Source organism: Bufo gargarizans, chromosome 2, assembly GCF_014858855.1.
Source record: "Bufo gargarizans isolate SCDJY-AF-19 chromosome 2, ASM1485885v1, whole genome shotgun sequence".
NCBI lineage: Eukaryota > Metazoa > Chordata > Amphibia > Anura > Bufonidae > Bufo > Bufo gargarizans.
This window is the reverse complement of record NC_058081.1, coordinates 215,168,754-215,181,530: the sequence shown is the minus strand read 5'-3', so window position 1 is coordinate 215,181,530 and position 12,777 is coordinate 215,168,754. Positions and strand designations below refer to the sequence as shown.

The 12,777-nt window shown below is 38.8% G+C and overlaps 1 protein-coding gene across 1 annotated transcript in view; it reads left to right on the top strand.

Annotated features, from left to right (window-relative positions):
• PLXNA4 (plexin A4) overlaps window positions 1-12,777 on the top strand; it is a 756,456-nt gene that overhangs the window by 541,345 nt on the left and 202,334 nt on the right. The window contains exon 9 of the mRNA XM_044279996.1: window positions 5,591-5,705. Within this exon, the coding sequence (XP_044135931.1) occupies window positions 5,591-5,705 (115 nt within the window). The remainder of the gene's footprint in view (window positions 1-5,590; window positions 5,706-12,777) is intronic.

Below are 12,777 nucleotides of genomic sequence, written 5' to 3'. Positions count from 1 at the left end.
AGATGGCATGCAGGTAAACATCGAAGAGAAAGCAGTGCTGGCAATAGCGCCAAGGCCTCTTCAAACAACTGAGCATTGGAGTACTGGATGTCAGATCCCCATCTACATGATATTAATGACTTATTGTGAGGCTAGGTCATCATACAGTAGCACTGTACAGTCCCTTTAAAAATGTCTGCACTGTTTGGGTTCTGCAGATTTTATGTTTCACAGTACAGAGCTGGCTGCAGAATCTCATTTACAGTGAAATACTAACACATCAGTCTTCATTGTAATGGTTATTTGGCATAAATTCACATAGAATATCGTTCAGGAGATGAGATGGGGGGTCTGGAGACTAAGCTGTCAGACAAGCTCTGTTTCTGTGAATGACATTATGCAACTTGCTATGTATTGTGATACATAAAAGCAGCAGAAGCGACTGCAACATTTTTAATAAAATGCTATAGCAAAAAGGCTTTCCAGCCAAACATACATGAATTTAAGTGAAAAAGAAATAAAAACTAAGATGCCCAAAGATTTTAGGGAGGCTTTACACACAACATGCCACTGTAGTTTTGGCACCAAAGCTAGGATGGACTCAAAAGAAATCAGAAATACAGTATAAAAGAAAGCCTCTTAAGAAATCAGGTGCTCTCTGCCCTGCTGTGCACCTGAAGTCTATGCCAGCTGTTGGCTAGTGTAGACTTCAGCTATAACTTCTGCTACTTTCTGGCAAAACTTATAGTAAATGCGGTGGGCTATGTGAAGTCCGGCCTCCTAAAAAGTCTAAAAAGTGACAAATTATGGCTCACATATGGCGTGTGCCATAATGTTAGATTTTTTACACCACAATAGTGTCCCTCCCTTGTGTACACACAGCTGGCCTCGGATGCTACGTTATGGATTTGTACAACAAGCATCCATAATATAAACTAAACATATATGCATAGACTTGTCAATAGTTTTTCATGTATGATCCCTAGGAATTTATACAGTATTTATACAGTTTGGGGAACTTTTCAGTGTCTACATTTGCAAATCTAGTAGAAACATTTAAACTCTATATTATGGGCTGCAAAATATACCGCTACCACATATTGAGTGGAAAGGGGTTGATATTTATGCATTGCATTATTTTGTGTATCATAGGTATAATTAATGTAGATCACTTTAAAGAACTGTTTTATTTATTCCTAGCGTATCTACTGGATATGCCAGAATTTCCTGACCCAGGACCCTCAATTATCAGTAGAATGGGGTACATTGACCCCTGTTTGGTGATTCCCATATATTGTCTTTTTATTTGTGTGCAGACACCTCTTCATTGTACTGTGTGGCATCTGGAAGTCTGCAAATGGGGGTCACTGGCCACCTCATGACCCCACACCTAGCAAATACAGTAAATATACCATAAATGCTTAAGATTTGAATACCCCTTTATATGCTGGCTTATAAAGCCTATTATTTTCCAGCCATTTCTCCAGCATCACTTACTGTTCTATACCTTATTTATTGTTTTCATCTGTGCTCTTTTTCTCATTTGTGGGAAATTTCCTCTTTCATCTTAGCAGCATTTGCAACGAAGAAAGAGAAAACACCCAAGTACTAGTTTATCTTAAACAAGATTTGCTTTTGTAGTTTCATGATGGGGAAAATTGATAATGCCAAAACAGTCTTCCATACGCTTTATGAAAAGCATATTTCAGAACGAAAATGTTGGGCATACATGAAAACTACTGAACTCCAGAAAACTTGATTTCCCACTGGTATTTTCAGTTTTCTACATTGAGACCTTTTAGAATCCCTTATCTACTAATGATTACACTAAAGCCTTAATACATTTGTACTAGATCCATGTGTCCAAATATGGCTTTGTAGGAGCTGTAGTAATAATCTTTCCTTTCCTAAAAATGTTTATGAAAAAGGAAGCAATTTTCTTTGGATTTTATTATTGAGGACCTATCCTTAGGATCGGCCATTAATATTAGATCAATGCGTGTCCGACTACACCACCAATTAGCCGATTGAAGGGGCCACGATGCTCTGGTGAATGCTCCTCACACTTATATGTACTCACACTGTACATATATTTGCCATGTTGGGTATTGAAATCTTGTCCCATAGAATTCAGACCCCCACTGAACAGACCCCACCGATCTGAGGATGTACAGTAATTAATATTAGTGTTGATTACGAATATTCGAATTGCTAATTTTTATCGCGAATAGAGGTACTTTGAAATTTGCAAATATTTTGAATTTAGTGATATATATTCGTAATTTCGAATATTCGTGATTTTTTTTATTGCAAATTTTTGTAATGCAAATTTTTATCGCAAATTTTTCAATTGCCAAGTAAAAACATGATTCCTCCCAGCATCCTGCTTGTGGACCAATTACTCATTGGCCCACAAGCAAGAATCAGGGAGGAATCATGACTTTAAATGGGAAAAATGATGAATATTCTAAAAAACAAATATATAGCACTATATCGAATATATACGTTTTTTCGGATATTCGTAATATTCTAAAACAAGAATATATAGCTATATAGTGAAAAGTCAAAAAAAATGAATATAGAGCAATTTAGCTAATATTGTGCTATAATCTTCTTTGTCTAATAGTAATTTTTTTTCTCATTTGAAGTTCAGATTGGAAAAAAAAAATATATTATAGCACTATATTAGCTAAATTGCTCATTTGAAGTTCAGATTGGAAATGTATATATATTGCTATATATTCTTGATTTAGAATATTACGAATATTCGAAAAAACAAATATGTTCGATATAGTGCTATGACTCATTGGCCCACAAGCAATAAAAATTTGTGTTACGAAAAAAATTTGCATTACAAAAAATCGCATGTTACGCAATCATTAACTTATAGATTTTTCGAGTAAAAAAAAATCGTTGAATATAACAAGTATTCGAATTTGCAAATTCTACAAAATATTCGTGAAATATTGCGAATTCGAGTATGACCCCTGCCGCTCATCACTAATTAATATTAAAATCCCAGGAAACCCCTTTATATTTACCTGCAACTAGCATTAACAGCTTTGACTACTGTGTCACAGTATTTCTTTTTTTGAAAGGAATAAATCAACAATGCAGTGCATCCTATGAGGATTTAAGTAAGATGCATTTCCTTAAGCGTGCCAAATCGGACTGATATGTTAAAGCAAATAGCTACTTAGGGATTGTTCACATCTTGTTTTTGCTGTACGTCAGGCAGATATGTTTATACATACAGTAAAAAATAAACAAACACAAACGTATACAATTTTGTGGTCATCTATACTTTTTTGCAAACGTTTGTATCTGTTTTTTTAACAAAAAATGTATATGTTTTGTGAAGCCTGTTGTTTTAAATAAAGATGTGAAGATTTAAAGGCATTATCTGAAAAAAAGGATACGTTTAACAATGGAAAATTATTGTTTTACGATTCCATCTGTCTTCCATTCACTGCAATGTAAAAAAAGTATACGTTTCTATATTTTTTGGGGCAGGACAGAAGTGTGGTATGCTGTCAGGCAAAAAAAAAACAACCTATTTAAACGTAAACAGTGACAAAAGTATGCACTTTTGAACTATGTTCGCCCAATAATCCTTCGGGCAGGACATCAATATGTGAGCAGTGAGTGTCCGACTCCCACATTCAGTAGGATGAAGGAAGTTGTGGACCCTTCACCGCAGCATGTAAGACAGTGCGGTATATGTATGTGCAGGTACTGCACCTTAGCCATATACCAGTGAGCTGTAGCTGCTGCATAATATCAGATACTGCTGCATGGATGAGATTACTACTGTGTTAGTGGTAGAAGGGCCCCAGTCCCATTTTCCCATCTGTGTGCCGAGTTAGAACAGTGGTCAGACCCAAAACAATCACACATTGATCATTCTTAGAATAGACCATCAATGTTAAAACCTGGAAAGTATCCACCGCTGTGGAAAATCTACAACAGAGACCGTGTAAGTGTGGCCGTACCCATGTGGTAGGCTCTAAATCATAGTATGCACTGTCTAGCATTCTCATACAGGTACATTACTGCCCATACAGGTACATTACTTCCCATACAGGTACATTATCAGTGATAATTTCATTACATGCAGAAATAAAGATTTAAGACAGAAAAATTAAATATTCATAACAAACTATGCTATGAGTTGACAGACTATGTTGTGAGTTGACAGATACAGTATGCATTTTAAATTTATCATAGTGAATACTTGTTATCAATTTGAATAACAAATATTTACATTCTATTTAGCCTAGACTTTTACTGAGGAGCCATCCTCCACTCCCTCCTACTGACTGAGGGTGGCTGCTATGTATTCATGTATTTTATATTAAATTGCTACAATCAGTGCAGCCACGTGGATTGTAATACATAAGAACTGTTTGCATTGGTTTAGAGGCCATTAGTGGACAATTGGGCTTGAGTAATATCAATCAAGTGGCATAGGCAGTGACTATTGGTTTAGTCAATATTTGTTCTGTAACATCTTAGAACAGAAGTCAGCAACCTTCGGCACTCCAGCTGTTGTGAAACTACAATTCCCAGCATGCTCCATTCATTCCTATGATATTTCTTAGAAGAGCAGAGCAAGTATGCATGCTGGGAGTTGTAGTTTTACAACAGCTGGAGTGCCGGAGGTTGCCTACCCCGTCTTAGAATGTGGTGAGGTGCCTCTGAGAAATGTATGTATGAATAAATGTATGAATAACTTGACAGTCTCCACACACTACTTTCCAATTAGTTCTAGAAAAGAAAAAGAGAGCAACACTTCATAGTTTATATCTTTAGATATATATTTCTTTTTTCAAGTATGTTTTGCAGGTGACCTGTTTTGGGGCCAGAATGGCCCCTTCATCAGACCAAAAGACAAACAATGGTTGGTCGAAAGGGCTGGTCCGGACTCAAAATGTGTCATCTGCAAAACAAACTTCACTTGGTTGTGCCGCTGCTACCTCCTGCAGCCTCTTCTTCTTTGTTTCCTATCAGATTGTGCATTAACATACCTCTTTGACAAGGGGAATGGTAACACCCAATTGTCAATTTTTTTCATACATTTCTAAGAAGAATAACAGAGTTAAAGGCACAACATAGGGTTATAGGAAAAGATGCTTTAGAATATTTCATTAAGAATGCACATATTTACTAAAATAGACATTAACAGTAATATAGTAATATAATGAGCAACGGACAGGTTATCCCATTGCATATATTAAATACTGAAGAGGAAATGACTAGAGATTCTGGTTTGATTCAATCAAATCACACAGGCAATTTAATTCAGGTCAAATCAATTCAACCCAAATTGAAAGTGCTGACGTTGCCTGGTGAGTCAGTCTCTCTCTCCCTTTTTCTCTCTTCAAATTTCCAAATTTTAGAATCCATTTGCTCGTCTCTAGAAATGACTATAAGTGTCCCATCTCTAAACCTTCTAAAACAAGCATGCAATGCTTTTCGGCAATCTGTAAATCTTATTGATTGCTAACTACAATGACATTTTCCTAGCAATAGTTTTTATAGATTACATTGAATTTCTTGAAGCTCATATCATTTGTACTTTGAATTTCATATATTCTCTTTATATTCTCAGGTGCCTATCTTGTGTGCAAAGCCCATATCAGTGCCATTGGTGCAAATATCGACATGTGTGCACCCATGACCCTCAGACCTGCTCCTTTCAGGAAGGAAAAGTCAAGATGCCAGAGGTAAAGATTCTATGTCCAATTCTATTGCAGTTTGCTTGTAAATAACTAATATACAGTACTGTAGGCTGTAAAATCAATGTCAGTAGGTAGACTGGAAACACAGTAGCTTTTGTGAACTACAACATACATTTGATTTGATTTAAAGGGCATCTGTCAGCAGATTTGTACCTATGACACTGGCTGACCTGTTACATGTGCCCTTGACAGATGAAGACATCTGTGTTGGTCCCATGTTCATATGTGCCCACATTGCTGAGAAAAATGATGTTTTAAAATATGCAAATGAGCCTCTAGGAGCAATGGGGGCGTTGTCATTACACCTAGAGGCTCTGCTCTCTCTGCAATTGCCTTTAATTGACATAATGTCTGCCAGCCCTGTCAATCAGAGTGCAGAGGGCCGGCAGTCGCAGAGAGAGCAGAGCCTCTAGGTGTAATGACAACGCCCCCATTGCTCATAAAGGCTCATCTGCATATAATAAAACATCATTTTTCACAGTAATGAGGACACATATGAACATGGGACCAACACAGATGTCTTCGGCTGCCCAGTGCACATGGAACAGATCAGACAGTGTCATCGGTACAAATCTGCTGACAGGTGCCCTTTAAACTTCAGTACTGAAGAAGGTACTGTCTAATGGCTTATTGATGTGTCCACCCTTACCTTTCTGCAAATTTTGTGAGGACCCGTCACTCTGTTTATTTCAAAGGACTGCAATGGGTACAAAGCCCCTGTTCTCCTGATCGATGGGGGTCCCTATGATAGGAGCTATATATCACTCTTTATATTTCCTGCTAGTTTATCTTGACATTTTCCTATTGCGGTCTACCCATTGCAGCCAAGAATAAATATGTCACAATGATAATGTCAGCATAGCCTCGGCTAAAGTGACATATTTCTGTTAATACTTCTTATTGGCACATGTGTCAGTCCTCCACACAATAAATTGGACATTGAAAATGTCTTGGAGCAATAAATTGCCTTTGTGACTGATTTGAATTTACTAAAAACGTGGTGGGAAGCCAATGGTGTATCATTTAAAAGACAGGTTATATAAGGAACATGCAGCTTGTCACCACAAGAAAATGTCAACTGAGACTCATCCGTTTTAGATGTGCCTCCATTCCCTTCCCTTTTGGTACAATGTTATTTTTCTTCTTTTGGACAAGAAATGTAAAAATTCTGGAGGATCGCAGCTCCAGATGTGTGTTGTGCAATAATGGCGACACAATATTGCCAAGTTCCAAATGTCTATAATCTATGTGATAACAGCACGGTTGTGCTCTACGGCTGCCTAAAATGATTCTCCGAGGAAGCTATTATTGCTGTCATAAACTGCAGCACAAGAAAAGATAAGCAGAAATAAAAACATCTTTCTGCACAGTTTCTTTTTTTTCTTTTAATTCTTTCTTTGTAGCTTTTAGTATTGTCACCTGAAGGCGTTGTCATGGTAACAGTTTTTGTTGCTTTCCTTGGTCCTCAGCATAGGTTCCGGCAGTAGGGTCACACTCGCGGTTTCATTATTATTATCCACTGTAAATGGATCAGATGGATAAGAAAACAATGCAAGCAATTGGTGCCAACTCACTGCGTTTGGTTTCTAGTATACAATCACTGACATATTTACAAAGACTGAATGCTGTGAATGTCATAAGCAGTAATGTTTGTGTGATTTGTCCCTCAGGATGAATAGCTTTCTTTAGTTACAAAGTGCAGCTATTAGCTAAATAATATCTCATCGGGATTTTCTTAGTGAATAGCATCCATACATACAGGTATTACTTTGTATATGTACTATTATCACCACTGTTTAGGAAAACCGTAAGTAATTTACTAACATATAAAGTTGCTTTATGTGTTAAACTTTATATGTTAGTTTATGTTTTGGGTTTACCTGGGCTATTCTGATTAGAAGGGGGTGTCTAACCCATTTTTTTTTTTTAAAACCTAGAAACATAGTACATAAGGCCGAAAAAAGACATTTGTCCATTCAGTTCGGCCTGTCATCCTGCAAGTTGATCCAGAGGAAGGCAAAACACAAACAAAAACCCTGTGAGGTAGAAGCCAATTTTCCCCACTTTAGGGGAATAAAAAATGCCTTCCCGACTCCAATCAGGCAATCAGAATAACTCCCTAGATCAGTGATGGAGAACCTTTTACAGACTGAGTGCCCAAACTGCAACCGAAAACCCACTTATTTATCGCAAAGTGCTAACACAGCAATTTAACCTAAATACTACAATCCGATACAGTATATCTTCCATGTACTTTATCCTTTAGCTATAATAACCTGCCTACATTCAATGCGCCGTCTGTGCCGTTCATAGTGCGCCCTGCGCTGATGAATGGCAGGAAACATCTAAGGCATATTGGTATGCCTTAGACTTTTTTCAGGGTGCGGGTGCCCACAGAAAGGGCTCTGAGTGCCGCCTCTGGCACCCGTGCCATAGGTTCGCCACCACTGCCCTAGATCAATGACCCCTCTCTAGTGAAGTCAGGGGATCCTCCGCACGGCCATTTTTTAATAGAGAAAGCTGATTTTCAGGTTCAAACCTCGGAATCCCAAAAAGAGGTAGGTATTCTGGTAATTATTTATGGCTTATCCTCAGGATAGGTCAACAATATCAGATCTGTGGGAGTCCGACAACCAGCACCACTACCGATCACCTGTTTCAGGCAGCCGCCAGTGCTGGAAACTATGCAGTGAATGGAACCAGAAGAACAAGGTTCCTCCCACTGTATAGTGACCATATCATGAGCAACTCAAGTGATTGGGAGCTGATCTACAGTATGTCGTTGACGGAAACTACCCAGTAGATGCTGGCGTCTCCCCGAAACAGCTAATCAGTGGGGTTGCCAGTTGGTGGAACCCACAGTCTAATATTCATGACTATAGGTATAGATGAGCGAATTTCCCCAAATTCATTTAGGAGCCAATTCAGTAGAATCAGCTGTCAGATTCGGTGATTCGGTGATTCAGTTCAGTCGGAATAGAATTGGTATGAAAAGTGCCCCAATTGCCCTGAAAAGTCGTGTATGACATTCTGAGGTCTCCTAGGACTTTATCCAACCTCTTTCAAGGTCTTTAACATCAAGACATCATTAGTAATGTTAAGGTGACAGTGACATACTTGACTATTGGTAATTGGATAATACCCAATGGTAACAAAATGCCTGTTTATTAGCATACTGTACTGTTGGATTATTTATTTATTTTTGGCCCAAAAATTATCCAAAAGGTGCCTTCTTTTGTGTCTTCTGATCTGTAAAATGTTTTGAGTAATGTTTCGGATTAACTGAAATTAGATTCTTTTGGGACCTTTGGGGCCTGGAATCACCTAGAACCAATTCACTTATCTATAGCTATTAATATCTAAGTACAAGAAAATCCCTATAGTTACTAGCTTGAAATGCCCTCATAGGACATTTAATCACAGGTGGTCTTTAGCAGACAAGTCTTAAATGAACTTTCTTTTGTGGACACAGTATATATATATATATATATATATATATATATATAGATAATTGCTCTCTGCATATTAGCAGCACTCATAACCAAATTTCCAACTTTCAAGGAAATATTGCTTTGTAATCAATAAAATGACCTTGTAGAAATACCAGGATAAAGGAACTATTGCAGGTTTTTCCCTTTACAACTTAAAAACAATAGACAGATGTAAGGTCTGGAACTTTAGGGAAAATCTGATCCAGTACAGATCAGATGTGCAAAGAGAACTTGAATATGCACTGTGGTGTTGAAATGGAGTCCCTTGGGCCTACTGGACTTTTGAAAATCTATTTTAATTGCATTATAGTAATTTCTGCTAGGTTGCTATTACACAGAGAGTGTGACTAGGGATGAGCGAACTCGAACTGTATAGTTCGGGTTCGTACCGAATTTTGGGGTGTCCGTGACACGGACCCGAACCCGGACATTTTCGTAAAAGTCCGGGTTCGGGTTCGGTGTTCGTCGCTTTCTTCGCGCTTTTGTGACGCTTTCTTGGCGCTTTTTGAAAGGCTGCAAAGCAGCCAATCAACAAGCGTCATACTACTTGCCCCAAGAGGCCATCACAGCCATGCCTACTATTGGCATGGCTGTGATTGGCCAGAGCACCATGTGACCCAGCCTCTATTTAAGCTGGAGTCACATAGCGCCGCCCGTCACTCTGCTCTGATTAGCGTAGGGAGAGGTTGCGGCTGCGACAGTAGGGCGAGATTAGGCAGATTAACTCCTCCAAAGGACTTGATTAACTGATCGATCTGCAGCTGTGGATCATTGAGCTGCTGATCCTCAATTGCTCACTGTTTTTAGGCTGCCCAGACCGTTTGTCAGTCACATTTTTCTGGGGTGATCGGCGGACATTTTGTGTCTTGTGGTGCGCCAGCACAAGCTGCGACCAAGTGCATTTAACCCTCAATGGTGTGGTTGTTTTTTGGCTAAAGCCTACATCAGGGTGAAGCTGTCACACCAAGTGCATTTAACCAGCAATAGTCTGTTCATTTTTTGGCCATATACAAAATCAGGGGCAAGCTGCGCCTGTCACCAAGTGCATTTAACCCTCAATGGTGTGGTTGTTTTTTGGCTAAAGCCTACATCAGGGTGAAGCTGTCACACCAAGTGCATTTAACCAGCAATAGTCTGTTCATTTTTTGGCCATATACTAAATCAGGGGCAAGCTGCGCCTGTCACCAAGTGCATTTAACCCTCAATGGTGTGGTTGTTTTTTGGCTAAAGCCTACATCAGGGTGAAGCTGTCACACCAAGTGCATTTAACCAGCAATAGTCTGTTTATTTTTTGGCCATATCCCAGTCTAATTCTGTCACTAAATCCATACCGGTCACCCAGCGCCTAAATACTAGGCCTCAAATTTATATCCCGCTAAATCTGTCCTTAGTGCTGTAGCTGGGCGAGTTATTTAGTGTCCGTTCAAGCACATTTCTTGTTCTGGGTTGAAATACAATTCCCAATTTAGCAATTTCATAATTTAGTGGTTTCTGCTATATCAGAGCTATTTGAAATCTATCCCTAAAAGGGTATATAATATTCAAGGTGCACATTGGGTCATTCAGAATAACTTCACACACACCCGCTACTGTGTATTTCCAAGTCTAATTCTGGCACTAAACCCATACCTGTCACCCAGCGCCTAAATACTAGGCCTCAAATTTATATCCAGCTAAATCTGTCCCTAGTGCTGTAGCTGGGCGAGATATTTAGTGTCCGTTCAAGCACATTTCTTGTTCTGGGTTGAAATACAATTCCCAATTTAGCAATTTCATAATTTAGTGGTTTCTGCTATATCAGAGCTATTTGAAATCTATCCCTAAAAGGGTATATAATATTCAAGGTGCACATTGGGTCATTCAGAATAACTTCACACACACCCGCTACTGTGTATTTCCAAGTCTAATTCTGGCACTAAACCCATACCTGTCACCCAGCGCCTAAATACTAGGCCTCAAATTTATATCCAGCTAAATCTGTCCCTAGTGCTGTAGCTGGGCGAGTTATTTAGTGTCCGTTCAAGCACATTTCTTGTTCTGGGTTGAAATACAATTCCCAATTTAGCAATTTCATAATTTAGTGGTTTCTGCTATATCAGAGCTATTTGAAATCTATCCCTAAAAGGGTATATAATATTCAAGGTGCACATTGGGTCATTCAGAATAACTTCACACACACCCGCTACTGTGTATTTCCAAGTCTAATTCTGGCACTAAACCCATACCTGTCACCCAGCGCCTAAATACTAGGCCTCAAATTTATATCCCGCTAAATCTGTCCTTAGTGCTGTAGCTGGGCGAGTTATTTAGTGTCCGTTCAAGCACATTTCTTGTTCTGGGTTGAAATACAATTCCCAATTTAGCAATTTCATAATTTAGTGGTTTCTGCTATATCAGAGCTATTTGAAATCTATCCCTAAAAGGGTATATAATATTCAAGGTGCACATTGGGTCATTCAGAATAACTTCACACACACCCGCTACTGTGTATTTCCAAGTCTAATTCTGGCACTAAACCCATACCTGTCACCCAGCGCCTAAATACTAGGCCTCAAATTTATATCCCGCTAAATCTGTCCCTAGTGCTGTAGCTGGGCGAGTTATTTAGTGTCCGTTCAAGCACATTTCTTGTTCTGGGTTGAAATACAATTCCCAATTTAGCAATTTCATAATTTAGTGGTTTCTGCTATATCAGAGCTATTTGAAATCTATCCCTAAAAGGGTATATAATATTCAAGGTGCACATTGGGTCATTCAGAATAACTTCACACACACCCGCTACTGTGTATTTCCAAGTCTAATTCTGGCACTAAACCCATACCTGTCACCCAGCGCCTAAATACTAGGCCTCAAATTTATATCCCGCTAAATCTGTCCTTAGTGCTGTAGCTGGGCGAGTTATTTAGTGTCCGTTCAAGCACATTTCTTGTTCTGGGTTGAAATACAATTCCCAATTTAGCAATTTCATAATTTAGTGGTTTCTGCTATATCAGAGCTATTTGAAATCTATCCCTAAAAGGGTATATAATATTCAAGGTGCACATTGGGTCATTCAGAATAACTTCACACACACCCGCTACTGTGTATTTCCAAGTCTAATTCTGGCACTAAACCCATACCTGTCACCCAGCGCCTAAATACTAGGCCTCAAATTTATATCCCGCTAAATCTGTCCCTAGTGCTGTAGCTGGGCGAGTTATTTAGTGTCCGTTCAAGCACATTTCTTGTTCTGGGTTGAAATACAATTCCCAATTTAGCAATTTCATAATTTAGTGGTTTCTGCTATATCAGAGCTATTTGAAATCTATCCCTAAAAGGGTATATAATATTCAAGGTGCACATTGGGTCATTCAGAATAACTTCACACACACCCGCTACTGTGTATTTCCAAGTCTAATTCTGGCACTAAACCCATACCTGTCACCCAGCGCCTAAATACTAGGCCTCAAATTTATATCCAGCTAAATCTGTCCCTAGTGCTGTAGCTGGGCGAGTTATTTAGTGTCCGTTCAAGCACATTTCTTGTTCTGGGTTGAAATACAATTCCCAATTTAGCAATTTCATAA